The sequence below is a fragment of the Marmota flaviventris genome, chromosome 1 (assembly GCF_047511675.1).
Source record: "Marmota flaviventris isolate mMarFla1 chromosome 1, mMarFla1.hap1, whole genome shotgun sequence".
NCBI lineage: Eukaryota > Metazoa > Chordata > Mammalia > Rodentia > Sciuridae > Marmota > Marmota flaviventris.
Window position 1 is genome coordinate 178,263,103 of NC_092498.1, and position 17,074 is coordinate 178,280,176.

At 38.8% G+C, this 17,074-nt stretch overlaps 1 protein-coding gene across 2 annotated transcripts in view; it reads left to right on the top strand.

The window, feature by feature from the left end:
- Nucleotides 1-301: 301 nt before the first annotated feature.
- Plcl2 (phospholipase C like 2) overlaps nucleotides 302-17,074 on the top strand; it is a 191,213-nt gene continuing 174,440 nt past the window's right edge. For both annotated transcript variants that reach the window (XM_027923164.2, XM_027923165.3), the window contains exon 1: nucleotides 302-635. In XM_027923164.2, coding sequence (XP_027778965.1) covers nucleotides 306-635 — 330 coding nt within the window. In that variant the 5' untranslated portion in view covers nucleotides 302-305. The remainder of the gene's footprint in view (nucleotides 636-17,074) is intronic.

The window sequence follows — 17,074 nt, forward strand, 5'->3', positions numbered from 1 at the left end:
TCGCCTCGCCCCTGCAGGAATCTCCCGATAATTCTGCCGCCACGACTTTAACCGTGCGTGAGGCGAGCTCGAAACAAACAGCACATCTACATTAAAAGATAAAAGAAAAGGCAGAAAAAAAGAAAGAAAAGGAAAAAAAAGAAAAAAGAAAGAAAAGAAAAGCGGAAGAAGCGGCCGAGGCGGCGGCGGCAGCAGCGGCGGCGGGAGGAGGCGAGGAGGAGGGGCCGCGCGCGGCGGCCCAAGGCGGCGGCGGGGACGCGAGGACGCGGGGACGCGGCTTTGTGCAGGCGGGTCGCGGGGCGCCCATGGCGGAGTGCGGCCGGGGGGGCGCCGCCGGCGGGGCCCTGCCCACCTCCCCGGGCCCGGCCCTCGGCGCCAAGGGCGCCCTGAAAGCCGGAGCAGGGGAAGGCGGTGGCGGCGGGGGAGGTCTCCTCGGCCACGGGCGGGCGCGCTATGACAGCGGCGGGGTTTCCAACGGAGACTGCAGCCTCGGCGTGTCCGGAGAGGAAGCCCGGGCCAGCCCTGCCAGGGGACCCCGCGGCGTCGCTCTCGCCTCGACCCCCAGCCCGGCCGCCTGTCCCCACACCCGGGAGAGCAAGCAGGGCGGCCTGCCCCGCCGGAGCAGCATCATCAAGGTAGGTGGGAGAAGGGCGCTCATTGCCCACCCGCAGCCTTCCTTGGGGTCTGTCTCTCCCTTCTCCTCGGGCGGGAGTGGTGGAGGAAGGGGATTGAAGGGGAGCCAACTGCTAACAGGAATCATGATGCACGGGTGTTTGGAGTGGTTGAACAGGGATTGGATGCAGATGGCATTTGGAAAGAATGGAGAGGTGATCCCGAATGTGCGGGGGAGCTGTGCTCATACATCCCCAGCGCAACTTGGGGCTGTCACCTCTCCCAGGATTGGCTTGGAATGAGGGCCTTGTACCTGCCTGGGCAGGGCAGGCTTTTCAGTGGAAGCCTAGGCTGGTGACAGACTCCCTGTAAGATTGCTGTTGTATTTTAAAGACAGGGGTTGTGTGAAAACATCTTCTTAAAAATCCTAGCCAATGCACAGAGAGTGTTTAATAGGCTTTTTGTGATCTATATTACAGTTAGTTGCCTCTTGCCAATGGTTATACTTGGAGAGTGCAAAATCTCCCCTCACATAATCACAGGGAGAAATGGAGTAGGTTTCTGAACATAAATGCAGATTTCCGCTTTCTTAGGCTCTAAAGCTCTGAGAGATTACAGTTCCGCACGATTTAATCTTTTGCTCGCTGCAGTAGGCAGGCCTCCAGATCTGTGGAAGTTCTTTTGGACAGTTTGCTTGGTTTTGATAGCTTTTGCACACTTTTATTTAGCAGAAAAAAGCCAACAATTGCATTGTGGGTTTAAACTCAAGAAGTAATATTAGGAGTTTGTTGGTGGTTTCCTTCTGATATTACATTTTAGTCTGCAATGTAAAAGTGAGTCTCGTGACATGAAGTAAAGTAGAAAAAAAAAATAGTTGATGAGCTAAGAAGAGCAGAGTCTTAGGCAAGACTAGCCCAGTAGGCTTGCTCAAGTTTGGAGCAAATATGAGAATGTTGCTTTCTCAAAATCAAGGGGTTATCGGGACAGTGAGCAGCAAGGCACATTGACAGGGTTGCACCCACCCTTCCTGTGGCTGATAACCCGTGGGAGAGAGGTTAGAATGTGCCCCAGTGAAGAGAGTTGGACTGGTGGTGTTTGAAATTCAATGGGACCTACAGAAATCTTCAAGTGCTCTAAAAATGTCCACTGGTGTTATCAACTTCTGCAGTAATCTTCTAGTGAAATATACCACCTTGCTACTCTATGTAAGAGGCAGTTGTGAAACTGCATTTCGCTTTGTCATGTTTGTACAGTTTATGTCTGGGTAAGGGCACAGTTGAAGGGCTTAAAGATCAAGTGTGCTAACTACCTGCAGCTAACCTTTAAACTAAAAAGTTTAAAATACCATGTCTTTTTGCTGCATATGTAGCTTTTAGTGACATGTATTTTCTTTTACTATGTAGTTTGTTTCCATGAAAGTTGCTTTCAACTGTACAAGATAATCAAACCTATTGACAGATACATGACAATTCTTTTTTTTCCTTATCAGATATTTGTGGTGATTTTGCATTGTGGTGTTAAGGAAATTTGAGGTGAAAATTTTAGCAGCCTCTCCCTCTATTTTGCGGGCCTGCTTTTGCACTTAAAATCAGTTTATTAGTGTCTGTAGTGGGATTCAGAATATAACTTAATGAGGGGCTGGGTTGTGCCTCAGTGGTAGAGCTCTTGCCTTGCATGTGTGAGGTACTGGGTTCGATTCTTGGCACCACATATAAATAAATGAATAAAATAAGGTCCATCAACAACTAAAAAATATTTTAAAACCACAAGACTATAACTTGATGAATGACAGCAGCATCTGTTTTAATTTTACACTCATGGGAGATAAGGAAGAAGGATGGTTTGTCAATGTTTGTGATATGTAGAATTGAGAACTTGTCAGTAGATATAATTTCTTCATTAAAGCTGTAGAAACACTTGGGGGAAAATGATTAATTGTTCAGAAATCACTGGCTTTGAAAATGATAGTTATATTGATACTTATATTGAGTTCTGAAACTTGCAAAGGTAATTTTCATTTTTCTAATGAAGGTAGTTGGCTTCTTGTTCACCATCATGTGTCTGGATACACAGTGCCAGGAACATAATAGATGCTCAATAAATTGCTGACTGTTTCAATGGAGGAATAATAAGGAAATACATGTGTTTTTTCCCTCTTAAGTTTCATTAATTTCTGAAACAGGTGGTTTTTGGATATACCAGTCTTGTATATGGTTCATTATCTTGTACCTCCTAAGATGACTTGATAGACACCTTTTCTCATCTTTCTTTTCAACTTGCATTTTCTTAGCCACTTGAAAATTACAAAAGTAATGTTGAAAGTTGATTTGAGTTTAGAATATAAGAAAGAGAATACTATGTTCAAATAGGTTACTAGTTGGTATGTTTCTCCTTGAATTAGTGTCTTGAAGTATCAAGATTTTAGGAATTTAGTGTGGTATTTTCTAAAGACATAGCATACAGCATCACAACAATACCTTAATGGAATATGAAAGTCTTTTTAACATATTTCACAAAGTGAATACTGCACAGATACTTTTGTCACTTGAGTGGCAGAAATTATATTTCACTTTTGTTAAGAAATAACAAAAACTTGAATAGAAACCCATGTTAAAAAAGCAATAATGACATCTTTCCTTGGTTTCCTTGTGTTCTTTCTAAAGGATTTTAAAGAGTGAATGCAGTCAGGTGGTTTATGAGTAGAGGTGGGAGTAGATTAGTAAGCAAGGTGGTAATTGGGGACAGGGGAATAGCAGGGAGCAAAAGAACAGAGGCTGGTATTTTGGGGATTGTATGAGTTGAAACATCTGGCTCATGCTCCTTTGCTAGCTAGCTTCCATCTTCATTAGCTGTGGATTCCTAAATCAGAGCCTAAATGTGATAAACAGTAGGCAAAGAAAGGGAATTATTGCTAACACATAGGACATATGCAGAAATACACTTTAGGCTGATCAGAATTATATTTCTCATTTAAAATAATTTCTTTGGTTCTTCATCTGTTTTGTAAATATGGCATTGAGTAAGAAATTGTTGTAAAACTCCATTTTCTGCCAAGATAGATGCGCAGAGCTATACTAAAACAGCTCTTTAGTTATGGTAACAGTGTTGATGAAAATTCAGAGTGAGCAGCCTTGTGGAACCTTTCACAAATAGCTTGAGATGATAAATAAGTCATGGAAATCATCATCAGACTTTTAAAAAACATTTCTTTAGCTTATTGAAAGTAACAATAGACTTTTAAGATGACTTACAAAGGCCCATTACTGGATTTTTAGGGAAGAAGCCATTACGTTTGGCATCTTAAGTAATCTAGTAAACGCAAACATCACTTTCATTTTCTTTTTCCATAATTCACTTCATCACACTATTCAATACAATCTATGCTTTATTTTGAGACAGTTAATTTGGTTAATTGTTCAGATGGCATCCATTTTTTACAAATAGCTCTATCCTTTAATTAGAGAACTTGATCTAAAAATACGAAGTAGCATTTTAGGGCTTAGATTTCTTTTTAACTTCAGGAAAAAAATGAAGTTGAAATGTTAGTTTGGATGTTTTATTTTAATCAGAACTAATTAAATATTTTGGGTGATCCTTTTTAAAACATGATATCATTACATACAGTAAGATTTGTGTTGTCAATTTTTAATGTTCTTTTTTTTTCTTTTTTTCTTGGTAATAGGGATTGAACCCAGGGTCGCTTTACCACTGAACCACATCCCCAGCCCTTTTTTAAACAGTTTTTATTTTGAGACAGGGTCTCATTAACCTGAGGCCGACTTTGAATTTAAGATCCTCTCTCCTCAGCCTCCGGAGCTGCTGGAATTACAGGTGTGCGCCACCACACTCAGCTCATGATGTCAAGCTCTGTGAGCTTCTAGAAACACATAAAATCACCTAATCCCCACACCACAATAAAAATACAGAGCAGTTTCACCACCTAAACCCCCTCCCCAAGGTCTCTTTTTAGTCTTCCCTTCCCATATCACCAGGCAATGGCAACAATTGAACTTGTCTTTTTCACTACATAGGAAATGCAGCCATTGCATTATTTGGGTATTTAGACACAGTAATGCTAGTGACCATTTATTAAATACTGACTACATGTAAAACATGTGAAAAGTGCTTACCATAATTCTCTGAGTTGGTCCTGCACCAACCACAGAGGCTAGAAGAAACCAGAGTTCAGGGAGGTTAACCACACATCTAAGGTGCTGGAGCTGGTTGCCAATCCTCCCTTGAATAGACTGTGCTCCAATGCCCTCCACCTTGCACTTGCTGTTTAAATTTTCTATGTTAAGTGAGGGAGCACTGGTGGTTTGGAATACCCTATTTGGTTTTCTCCTTTAAATGTACAGGCCGTTGGAGAGGGAAAATAATCTCTTTCTGCTGGCAGAAGAAGTTGACAGATAATATAGCCAGGCAGCTGTTTTGTCACCTGTTGTTGCTGCTTGACTAGGCCATCCACCTTCACAGAGCCAAAGGTTTGACCTTGTTCAAGGTGGCAGCTCTTGCTTTTCTTAATATCATTATTGCCATTATCATAGTATCATATTGTGAAGAAGAAACACTCCTACAATCTTTTTACCAACATACATACATATGTCTTGATGCTGGGATTCCCCAATACCGAAACAAGCAGACTTTTCCCATCTGTTATACACATTCAAAGAAATAATGAAGACTTATGTAGGTGTATTATATTAGCCCATGTATTAAGTACACTGTTTGCATACAAAACTTGCCTGTGTTTACTAGTTCTGCACAGATATCAAGCCTTCCATGACCATTTTTTAAATTGAATCTTAAAAATATGTGCATTAGACTTAAATTCTTTTGCATGGGAGAAACAGGCAGTTGTTTGTGGGCATGTTGTAAATCTTAAACAACAAGTAGCTGGATCACAAAGTGAATTTTTCTGGATAGATAGGCAGATCCTAATGGATCATTTAGATCAGAAAAATCTAATGGCTGATTGGCACCTGTCCACTTGACTTTGTACTGATGCATTTCAGACCACATAAGATAACTGTTGAAAGATCAGGGCATGGTTGCTTGTTTAAAAACCACTCAAAAAGCTTTTGTCACAACTCAAGAGTTCAGTTTTCAAAAATAATCACAGTATATTAATTTTCATATGCAAAATAATCTGCCCTTTTTGCTTTTCCCTTCTCTCTTTTTCAACTTCTCCCCCAAAAGGATTGCATTTGATTTGCATTGTTTTTCACCAGATCCGTAAAGACAGCTGACAGGAAATTGTTTGTTTTATTAATTGCTGATATTGGCTACTTTAGTTATTTTCTTAGAATGTTCTCTGCCAGAATCAGTTCACTTCCTTTTATAGTTTTGTGTGCTCTGCAAGGGGCCTAAACTAGATTATTATTATTTTTTTCTTTTTTTATGCTTAAGTTGTAATTGCCTCAGTATTCAAGAAAACAGGGCATGTTGTTTACAGCCTAAATGCAGATATAAGTGAAATATGAATGTTCATAGTTTCATAGTTTCTCTTCAGACTTTTTACATATTGTCCAAAAATAGTTGCTCTATTCCTTATTAATACTAATTTTGGTATGCCACTATTTACTCATTTATTAGACCTTTAGGTTAGTTTAGATTCCTTTTTGTTCTTCATTAGTGGGATTCAAATATTTTTACCAGTGGGCCACTAGATCTGAAACTGTTTGCAAGCCCTTGCCAACTTTTTTCTGTTAATAATATAATGCTGAACCAGGAGGGTTGTGCTTGGCATAAAGGTGTCAGTCATGATGTAAACTCAAGTCAGAGTCACCAAATAAGTTTTAGTCATACTTATTTTCTTCATATCTGAATAATTCATTGACAGTGGTGAGAATGGTTCAGCCTGCTGGCAGGATACTTGGCACCTGTGCATTCCAGAATGGCAGAGCAGGACAGGCAGCTGGGTTCTCTCTGGCCACTAATGCTTGTTCACATGGTAGGGTCAGTTAAGTAAAGCATATTCTAGCTAATTATCTTGGCTTGGCTGTCCCTGCCGTGGAGGACTATAACCAGCATGTTGCATGTCTGCATCGTTCAGGAGGCAGAATAGTGGAGGGAAGAACAGAGGGTTTGGAGTTAGCTGCTTGAATTAGATTCTGGCTCCCCTTCATCTTTTCTGTGTAGCCTTGGTCAAGATACTAAGGACTGTGTGTCTAGTTACCCAACTCTAAAATGGTAGACTAAAACCCCATCTCATAGCATTGTTAAGATTAAATAAGACAATGTGTGATCAGTGTGTGGCATGTAATCACCACCCAACAAGCATTATTTAATATATTTTTCTGATCTTTAGCTTCACTTTAGAGAGCATCCTGAGAAGAGCAGACTCTCTTAGTTTCATTTGAGTTGGAGATCACTAGCACTCTTACTCCCATTTTGGAAGTTTCGTCTTTTGAAATATGCAGAATGTGCTAAGAGACATTTCCCAGATATATTCCATAGATGCTCTCAAGGATGATTTGTTGAGGTGCATTTTTGAGTCTGATACTTCAATACAATGGCACACATATGTAAATAGCCCCAACTACACGACCAGAGAGTAGTGATTTGACCAGGAAAATTCAGATTTACATCTCTGGTCATGACAAAATTATTAATAGTGCTTCCTTTCATTCTCAAAGGTGCCCCAGTTTGGATGATAAATAATATAGTCACTATAATCTTCTTTTTACAGTCTCCATTACTACACATGCTGGATCCCCATGAGACTGTTTTCTATGCTGAAACTTAGCCTTTATATTCCTAGCTCTCTTTTCTAAACTTGGAATGCTTTTTTTCCCCTTCTAGCCATGTTTAAGGTCTTCCTTGGTTAATCACCTCTCAATTAAAATAAAGTGTTTCTTTTTCTGTCTTCCAGACATAACGCCTTTATCTTTCTGCTGCCCTGTTTTCCTTTGCTTCATAGACAACTGCATCTTTATTCACCTTGAGTTTATGAAAACATCTAGTTTAATGTCTTGTGGAAGGCATATTTTTAAATATGCATTTGTTGAATAAGTGTGTGAATGAATGAATAAGTAGAAATGAATGCCAACTCATTTAATGAGGTTGATGAAGATATTATTTAGACTCAACTCCAACTGATTTTGTTTGGAATATAAAACTCTCTGGGCTCTGTACTTCAAAGGAAAAATTTATTTCATATGAGTAATTTTGAAAACAATCAAAGGAAAGGAAATAACTTTATTTAAAGTTGAATCCAGGAGTTTGGTTGGTTCTAGAATTATTGTTCTACAAGGTGTTAAGTGGTTTGCCCATTTTGTGCTCCTAAAATAAAAGTGGACCTTTGAAAATTTCTTTTGATTTGTGTATTATATATCAAAATTGAAGAGTATGGCAAGAAAGTGTTATTGTTTTTTACAACACTTAATCTCTTTGCTGGTATTCAGTTTCTTTAAGTGACAGGTATAGGTTTTGCTTTTTAATTTTTAAGGAACTAAATTACCTAAACTTTTATTGTCACTAACATTGGATTGCCAACTGGTATTCATTGTTAGTGCTGTAGAATTAATAATAAAAAAGAAAAAGGAATCCAAAGTGCTGATACATAGAGTGGCTGAAGTGACATCTCTAATCCCTTAGCACATTTTGTCATATGCTATTTGAAATTCTGCGCTTTGTTGCAATGCAAGGATCGGGTGAAGAAGAGACACGCAGAAATATTTTGTACTTATTGTTTTAGTCACCTCTCACCAGAACCTGCAAGGAGACATTATCATTCCTTTTATAGACTGGAAACCCATTCCACAAGTTTTGAGAATTTCCAAGCAAGGTCACAGAGCTTCTAAGAGGCAAAGCCAACATTTGGACAAAATCTGTCTGTCTGAAAGCCCATGTTTTTTATTGGTCTACCACTCTCTTCTATTTCAGCTTCTGAAATGTATTTTTGACTTTATTTGTTTTTTTTTCTCCTCTTTGCCCAAGCCATTCTGGCTCCTTAATCTTAGAAATTTCTACCAATCCTAAACTAGAAGACTAATTTCTAATTAGATGAATTTGGCTTCTTGTGGCTGAATCTTGGGGTGAAACCAACATGAACCTAATAATATGAAGCCATAGCCATGGTCTTGTCAGCCATGCCCCAGGTTTCTGTCTGCTCCACAAATCAGGACTTTGACTTTTTCCTTTCCATTCTCCTTTGATAGATTATAAACCCTTTTTAGGGTCTCATTTTCCATTTTGTTTCTTTATTAACATAAAGTTGATTTATAGTTGTATACATTCTAGGGTTGTAGAAGGTAAAGAAGGTAATAGTGAGTAACATTTTACTTTTTTCAGGTAGATTTCTTCTAATGGCATCTATCTTATTGTTTTGGAATTGTCTAATAATTATAGAATAATATAATATAGCACATTACTGTGGAGTTAGTATTCATGTATCTTTTTGGAGTTGGAAATTGCAAGTGTTAACATCCCAGAAATTAAGCAGCTGAGTTTAAAAGTGATTAATAATGTAGATTCATGGGATTTGAAAAATGGAGTGAAACCATGTAAAATTCTTTTGTAGTTAGAGATACACAAGGCCATCCTGATTAGTACATTTAGCTCCTAGCTATGGTTGAATTCATTTATTTGCATATTAGCATAACAGAATTGGAAAAAATTGTTATGTAATACTGCAGTATGTGTGTATTAATAGAACAAGATGTGGTCTTACAGATAGCTATTTTTGTGGATTTATTTTTTGCTATAGATAGCTGCATGCATACACATGCTGCCTTGTGCATGCATATACTCTGAAAACTTTGTTTATAAGTAGTAGAGATCAAGAGCTAACCAAATAATATAGTGGTAGATTGGCATGAGCCCTGTCTATCTGGTGAGAGATTGATAGGTAGCAGGTGTCAGCTTTATGAATTGAAAATGCCCAGGAAGGGGTAGGCAGTTTTTCTTTTTTCTTAGCATTGCTGATGAAGCCTCTGTTGCTTTTGACCAATTAGTGTGGCCACAGAGGGATAAGTGACCTTGTTTGCAGCTACCATTAGAAGTACAAGCCCTATGACTCTCCCCATATGGTTTTCTGCTGCCTTTTTTTTTCCATCTTCTTCTAAACTCTGGTATCCTGTGGGCATAGTAGATGTAATTTTTCAAATTGTTGTGCAGTTTAGTATTTATTCTTGAAGAAAAATAAAGTGAGTTGCTTTGATTTTTATTCCTATCAATCCATGCTAGCAGTTTATATTTTAAATGCCAATAGAATCATTCAGATGTTTTCATATTGGAGCTAATAGAATCCCTGATGAAATGCCAGTTTTAAGGATGTGTTTATCTTGGGAGTATTTTGTGGTTTGTTGAAAAATGTTTGTATATTCTTTCACTGCTGTCTCTAGTTTTTGTATATCTTCATGAATAATGTTCTATACATTAAAAAATACTATTAGAAATAGAACTGCTATGTCATAGGATTTGTGTATGTTCAGCTTTAGTAGATATGATTAAGCAATTTTCCTAACTAGTTAAACCAATTTATATACCCACCAAGTTATGTGAATTCTAATTGCTCTGAATGTACATATTTGGTATTGTCAGTGGTTTTATTGTTTTGCTTTGTTTTTTATTGTAACCATTGTGATGGCTGTGTGATTAATTGTTCCTTATTGTGGCTTTTAAGCTGAGTTTCCCTGATGACTAGTGATGTTGAGCACCTCTTCATGTGTTTCTGGGCCCTTTGGATGTTCTCTTTCATAAAAATGCTTGTTCAAGTCTTTTTGCTCATTTAAAAAATTGGGTTTTTAAAAAATTTCCTTGTATCACTTCTTTACATCTTCTGGATATGCCTTTTGTGTGGTATAGATATGAAAATGTCTTCTGCTGGCATGGTACTTGCCTTTCCATTGTCTTAAAGGGCATCTTTCAATGAGTAACAATTTTTAATTTTAGTGAAGTCCAGTTTATCAATATTTCCCCTATGGTTATTACTTTGTGTCCTGTTTAAGAAATCTCTACTTAAGACCATGAATGTATTCATTTATTAACTTCTACAGCCTTTATTGCTTTGCTGTTCACATTTATATCTACATTATATCTGGTTTTTATTTTTATGCTTGGTGTGAGATAGGGGTCCAGATATCCTTTTAACATAAATATTAAATTAATTACTTCAACACTATTTATTTGAAAACATTATCTTCCCCCCACTGCACTACATTGGCCCTTTGTTATAAATCAAGTGACTGGATACGAATACATGTGGGTCAGTTTTGCCACCACTGTTTATTTGACTGTCCTTGTGTCCATTCTATCCTGTCTTTCCTATTAGGTATATGCCCAACAGAAGTTATTACAGATGTGTACTGACATGTGTGAGTACTTTAGCAGCATTAACTGTAATGGCCCCAAATTGGAAATAGCAACCAAATGCCCAGCTTATAAAATAACATATTATACAAAGGAATACTATAGAAAAAAAGAAAAGGCCAGAAAGAAAGAAAGACAAATGATTGTTCTATGCACCACTGAGTCCCTCAAGCATAATGTTGAAGGAAAGAAACTGGATACAAAAGGATATAGTTTTTTTACTCCACTATATAAATTTCAACAGCAGACAAATTGATTTGGGGTAATAGAGTAGTTACATTTGAGGTGATGATTGAGAGTGGAATCCAAAGGGCCTTTTGAATACCAATATTGTTTGGTTTCTAGATTTGGGTGGTGATTCCAAACTTGAGTTTAATTCATAAAAATCCATCAAACTGTACACTTAGGACTTTTCTGGACACATGTCATATTTTGCTAAACAATTCATTGTTTAAGTCAACTTATTTAATTTGATTATTTAACTTCAATCAAATTCAAATACTTACCAATTATTTCCACAGCACTATTTAGGGACATGCATTTTACTGTTTGCTACTGTAAAATGCTACTTTCCTTGGGTCAACATGTGAAAGGTGCTTTTGCTGCAGAATTTCTATAGAAGAGGAGCTGCAGATCTCAGCCACAGGGTCACTAACTGTCTATCCCCTGCTTGTGTATGAGGAAATCTGCTTGAACCCTGAGCGAGAAGGAAGAGAGGGGAAACTTGCTGGAAATCCATGTGTATACACTTTGTATTCCATGGCATGGAGGAAGAACCTCCCTAGGAGGAAGAGTGTGCAGAAAGAACTACTTTGACAGAGGCACAAGCACTATTTCTAGAGAGATGTGATTGAATATTGCAACGTTACAGAAATAAGTTCTTCCATTTCCTTACCATCTCATCTTGCACTTACATGGCACATTTTACATGTAATAAAAATGCTGTTTACTCAGAGAAGATTGTACATCTGCATTTGCCAAAGAGGCATCTCTTAGTAAGGGAGATTTATACTGGGAGATAGAGAACCAGTCTAGGGATGCTACAGTCCCTTTGCATGCTGTCTGACAGGCTGGTTTGGTGTCATGACCTGTGGGGTAAGTGTATACTTTCTAAATTCTGGAGCATTTCTCTCTTGCAACATAGATCCTTGTGGTCCAGAAGAATAAACATTGGATTCCCAGAGCATCCATAAAATTTTTTATTGGCTGCAAAGCAGCAGCATAAAAATTTCAATTGTCACATGTTTGTAGCTTTAGTTACATGGTGAGTATTTGACTGTTCACCTTGGAGATTATCATTATTCCTATTTATTCTCTTAGGTCATTCTTTTTTTCTCTTCCAAATTAACATGAATGAATCTTCTAGCATAGAAGCTTTTATGTTTCTCCCTTGTCTTGAGTAGATACCAATGAAGAAAAGTGACTTAGTGGGAATGCTGAGTGTTGGGGGACTCCTGTCTAGTGGCTGCAGGAGCACCCACAGTTTGGCAGCTGCAAAGGTGTTCTTAAGCTGTCCTGATCTTGACTATGACCTGCTTTTTAAAATATACACCTTTAATAGGAAGTTGTATTTATTTATATCTAAATAGGAGGCATAGTAGCAAGGAGGTTTAACATTCCTTAGGAGGAAGTCTACAAGCTTTTCGTGAAAATTCAGAACTCAGTAATATTTACTAGGTTGAAGAGTCAGGTTTTCTTTCCTCCAGAATCTTTAGCCAGGTCTTCTTACCTGTCTTTGTTGAAGCTATTTGAAAATATTTTTAAATTGTTAAACAGGCCATTTGTCTTAAAGTCAAATACTCACCGTGTAACTAAAGCTACAAACAAGTGACAGTTGAAATTTTTATGCTGCTTCTTTGCAGCCAATAAAATTAAAGAATAGCTGTGATTTGTGAGTGCTCCTGTGAGGGGCCTGGAAGCAAGAAAGTGCAACAAAGTGAGAGAAATACGATCCATAGCAGGTACTCTGCTGGCTCCTCCCCGAGGAGTCCATGACAGGTGATCACAGGGCATACATGTAGCTGTCCTCATCTTACTGGTTGCCACACAGCAAGGTAAAAACAAGGAGAACGATGACTTAGAATTCTCTCAATCCTTAGAAAGCTCCATCCCCCAGGGTAACTCTCAGGCCTGTCACTCCTGGGAATATCTGGGGCCACTGGATCCATAAATTATATACTCTAAAACATTGCTTCCAGGGCTGGGGTTGTGGCTCAGTGGTAGAGTGCTCGCTTAGCATGTGTGAGGCACTGTGTTCGATTCTCAGCACCACATGAAAAACAAATAAATAAAATAAAGGTGTCTATCTACAGCTAAAAAAAAAATTAAAACAACAACAACAAATACTGGGCTACACATCAAAAATCATATCATTGTATAGCTAAATTGAGGAGATTACACCCAGCTGTGGAAGGGGTGTAATAAGTTCAGGCCCGCAGTTCCCTGGTACACACAAGGGCACAAGTTTCAGGAGGCTATGCTTTCAGGAAGGTGGATAAAAGAGAGAGAAAAGGAAAGGTACAGTAAGCTCTGAGCTACTCTGCCTCTTCCACTGCTGAGGAGCTGCCTTTCATGCAATGAGTCTAACCTAGTGAGGGATTGAAGTTGGGCTCTGAGGCATGCCACAGATCTGCGGCCATTGTGGAAACAGTAGCAGGCAGGTCAGCCTGGCATATGGATGGACATGAGACTTAGCTAGAATGGAACATCTCATGAGTAAGAAGAACAATTAAACATCCACCTCCACACATGGCTGTTTTCATATGCAGAGAGGACTGGCAGTCTAACCTTTAGCTTTTCTGCTGCATCAGAACAGAGCAGACCTTTGGGTTTGTATTTAAAAACAACAAAGGAACATTAAGTTGTTAGGGAAGCTGAACTCTGAATTCTTATGCAGAGGTTCAAACCAGGACCAGAACGCCAGTTCTGGTGGCTGGGGAGCTGGCCTGGAGTCCAGGAGCTGCAAGTGGAGAGCCTTGGGCTCTGAAAAGGACCGTGCCTTGCTTATACAAAGGTTAAATGTGTCAGGAGGACTCTGTGTTGTCCTTTCTGCTATAAAAAGTACACAAATTCTTGTCTCCAAGATGTTTTTGTGTCTTTTGAGTACCTGGGCAAATACTTTTTGCATGACTGATGTGTTAAGTAAAACCCATATAGATCTTGGAAGGATCTGTTTGTCTCAATGACTTAGTTTCTTCGATTTTATTGTTGATTCAGTTCTTTGTGTGAGAAAGATCTCTGCTGTTCCTAATAAAGTTATTAAACTACCTGTCTCCCTTCAAAAACTCTATCCTATTGTAAAATTCATATTTAATTTTTTCCCCATCTCCTATCATCCATAATTTTAAATTGTTTTCTAATACTCTTTGGCTTACCTTACTTGAGTATCGTGTTTGATTTGATATTTTTGTTCACTCTGGCTTAGGTTTACTTGTTATTTCAAATGGAAGCACTTAGCCACAGGTTGTGTATCCTCCCCTAGTCCATCATTTTTATCAGCTTTCAGCACTGAGAACTGGTGGGTTGGCACAATTGTTTTAGTCACTACTAGGAGAGACTCACTGAGTCTTCATCTCAGAGTCTTCGAAGATCTTGTTACTGAAGTAGCAGTGACTGTGATACTAAAGAAAATAATCTCCATTTTCTTTTTTGGACAGAAATACAAATTCAGAGACAAATTCAGGAGGTCTGTTATGGGAATGAGAATAATTTAAACCCAGTTATTTCTGTATGTTTAGTATTTTCAGTAGAGTTGAACAGTCAGTGAAAATTTTAGTTGATGAAATTACACATTATCCAGATTTTTTTTATAATATTTATTTTTTAGTTTTCGGCAGACACAACGTCTTTGTTTGTATGTGGTGCTGAGGATCGAACCTAGGCGGCACGCATGCCAGGCGAGCATGCAACCGCTTGAGCCACATCCCCAGTCCTACAAATTGTCCAGCTTTTTTCATAAAAAAATATCAAACTGAGAGGAAAGATGATCTAAACTTTGTATCTAGCACGTACTTTGACTTTTAAGGATATCAGTTAAACTCTTATACCTCACTGTTTGTTTGTTGAAGTAAAGCTGTATGTATACTCTGCTTATTTCATTAAGGCAGTTATCCTATTCTGAAGCAAGATGTTGTGAAAATGTAAAATAGTGGTTACAATGCTTCATAACAAAAAAATAATAATCTGGCAAAGTTCATTTGTGTGCTAAATACACCTTCAACATGCATACTTCTTTCATCTCTACAAGCCACTTTTAACCTCAACTCACTGTACTCTCACAATGATCCTGTGTGGTAGACAGCATTGGTAACCTTCATTTTATAGGTGAAAAAGTTGAGGCTTGTGTGTCCAAAATTGCAAATAGTCACACAAGATGTTAGCCGTGTTGAGCGTGGACCTAGGTCCCCTCCTTGCCATTCAGATCCCTTCTCACATCTTATACATCCACTGGGGAAGGTGGCACTTTTATTCCTCACCTGCTGCATTTAGCAAGACACAAAAATAGAAATCCAGGGTCATCAAAAGGAAATCTTGAGGCAGCATCCATTTGAGGTATGAACTGTTTGGTCCTTTGAAAAAAACCAAAGAGTTGTTTTTCTGCTTTGAAAGACAAGTTTCACGCCTTGGTTATGTGTCACTGGCCCATTATTACATAGAAAAATTAACTGCTCCACATTGCTTATTCCAGTGAGGCAGAACATCTGTGTGTCCTTGAAGTTTAAAAAAATTTATTCATGTACAAATTTATTTGGCAAGTCAATTTATTTGTTCAAAGAATGCAGCAATATCTAGCTGGGCCATCCTGGAAGCCACCTGTTGTCTTGAGAGTCATCTGGAAAGTGCTGCTCCTCAGTGACTAAAGACTTTTAAGACTAATAACTAAAACTGCTGAGGCAGTTCTTTTCACATGGCCTCATGACCTAGGGTGGAGCCAGTGCCCCTTAGGCCAAGGTCACAGGCTGTCCTCTTCAGGGAGCTTCACAGAGAGAAAGAGTCCACTCCATAGTTCATAATTGCGTCCCTGACATGGGCAGTCTCTATACAAGTGGGTGACTGTTGGAAGGAAGTATATGGATGTCCATCCTGTCACTGCCTTCTCACCATCTTTAGCATGTGGTTTTTCCCTCTTGTTCTTTACAAAAACCCTTCATCTTTTGTATTGAGACCTGCACTTTGGGCCTCCCTCTGGTTACCAGGGGGAACTGTCTCTCCTTCCTCCTCTTCCTGTGCTCCGGATCTCATCCCCTCTCTCTTGCATTTGTCACATTTCCATCCGTTCCTGTGTCTCCCTCACCAGTATGTAAACACGCTCACATTGATAAAAACAGGAAAGATAACAGTAACCTTCCCTATACCCTCCTCAGTTCCTTCTCTCTCTCTTCTCATTTGCAGCTGTATCTTTTTTTAAATTATTTTTTAGTTATGGATGGACACAATACTTTTATTTATTTTTTTTTAAATTTTTTAGTTGTAGATGGACACAATACCTTATTTTTATTTTTATTTTTTTAATGTGGTGGTGGGAATCGAACCCAGTGCCTCATTGGTGCTAGGCAAGCGCTCCACCGCTGAGCCACAACCCAGCCCTACAGCTGTATCTTGAAAGAGAATCTGTGATCTCCTTTTCTTTTATTCTCTTCTTTACCCTCTCCCACTTGTGAAGATCATCAGGGCTCCTTTTGCCGCACAGTTAGTGGCCCATCCTCCTCCTCCTCCTCCTATTCCAGGCCTCATCCTAGACCACTTTTCAGTTGCCCAGGTTGCAGTTAACCATGGATTCAGTAATGATTCCCAAGTTGATGTGTCAGCTTAGATTTTTCTCTCCAAGTTCAAAGTACAATTGTCCCTCTAGCAATTCACCCAAACACCTCACTGTAGCATATCCAAATCTAGTCTTCTCTCTCTTATCCTGTTCCCATTCTCCTATCTAGTTCTTTTCAGTAGTTATTTATTTTGGTAGATGGCACCACCATCCATTCCCTTTTTTTTTTAATGGCCTTTGAATTAGTGTGGGTGAAACTGGGAGTATTTATTGTCTGAAAGGAGTTGACAAACTCAAGAAATTATAGCAAGCTCATTTTTCACAAGAAAATAAAAAGCTTTGACATTTTTTTTTTTTTTTTTTGGTGGGCTGGGGATCGAACCTAGG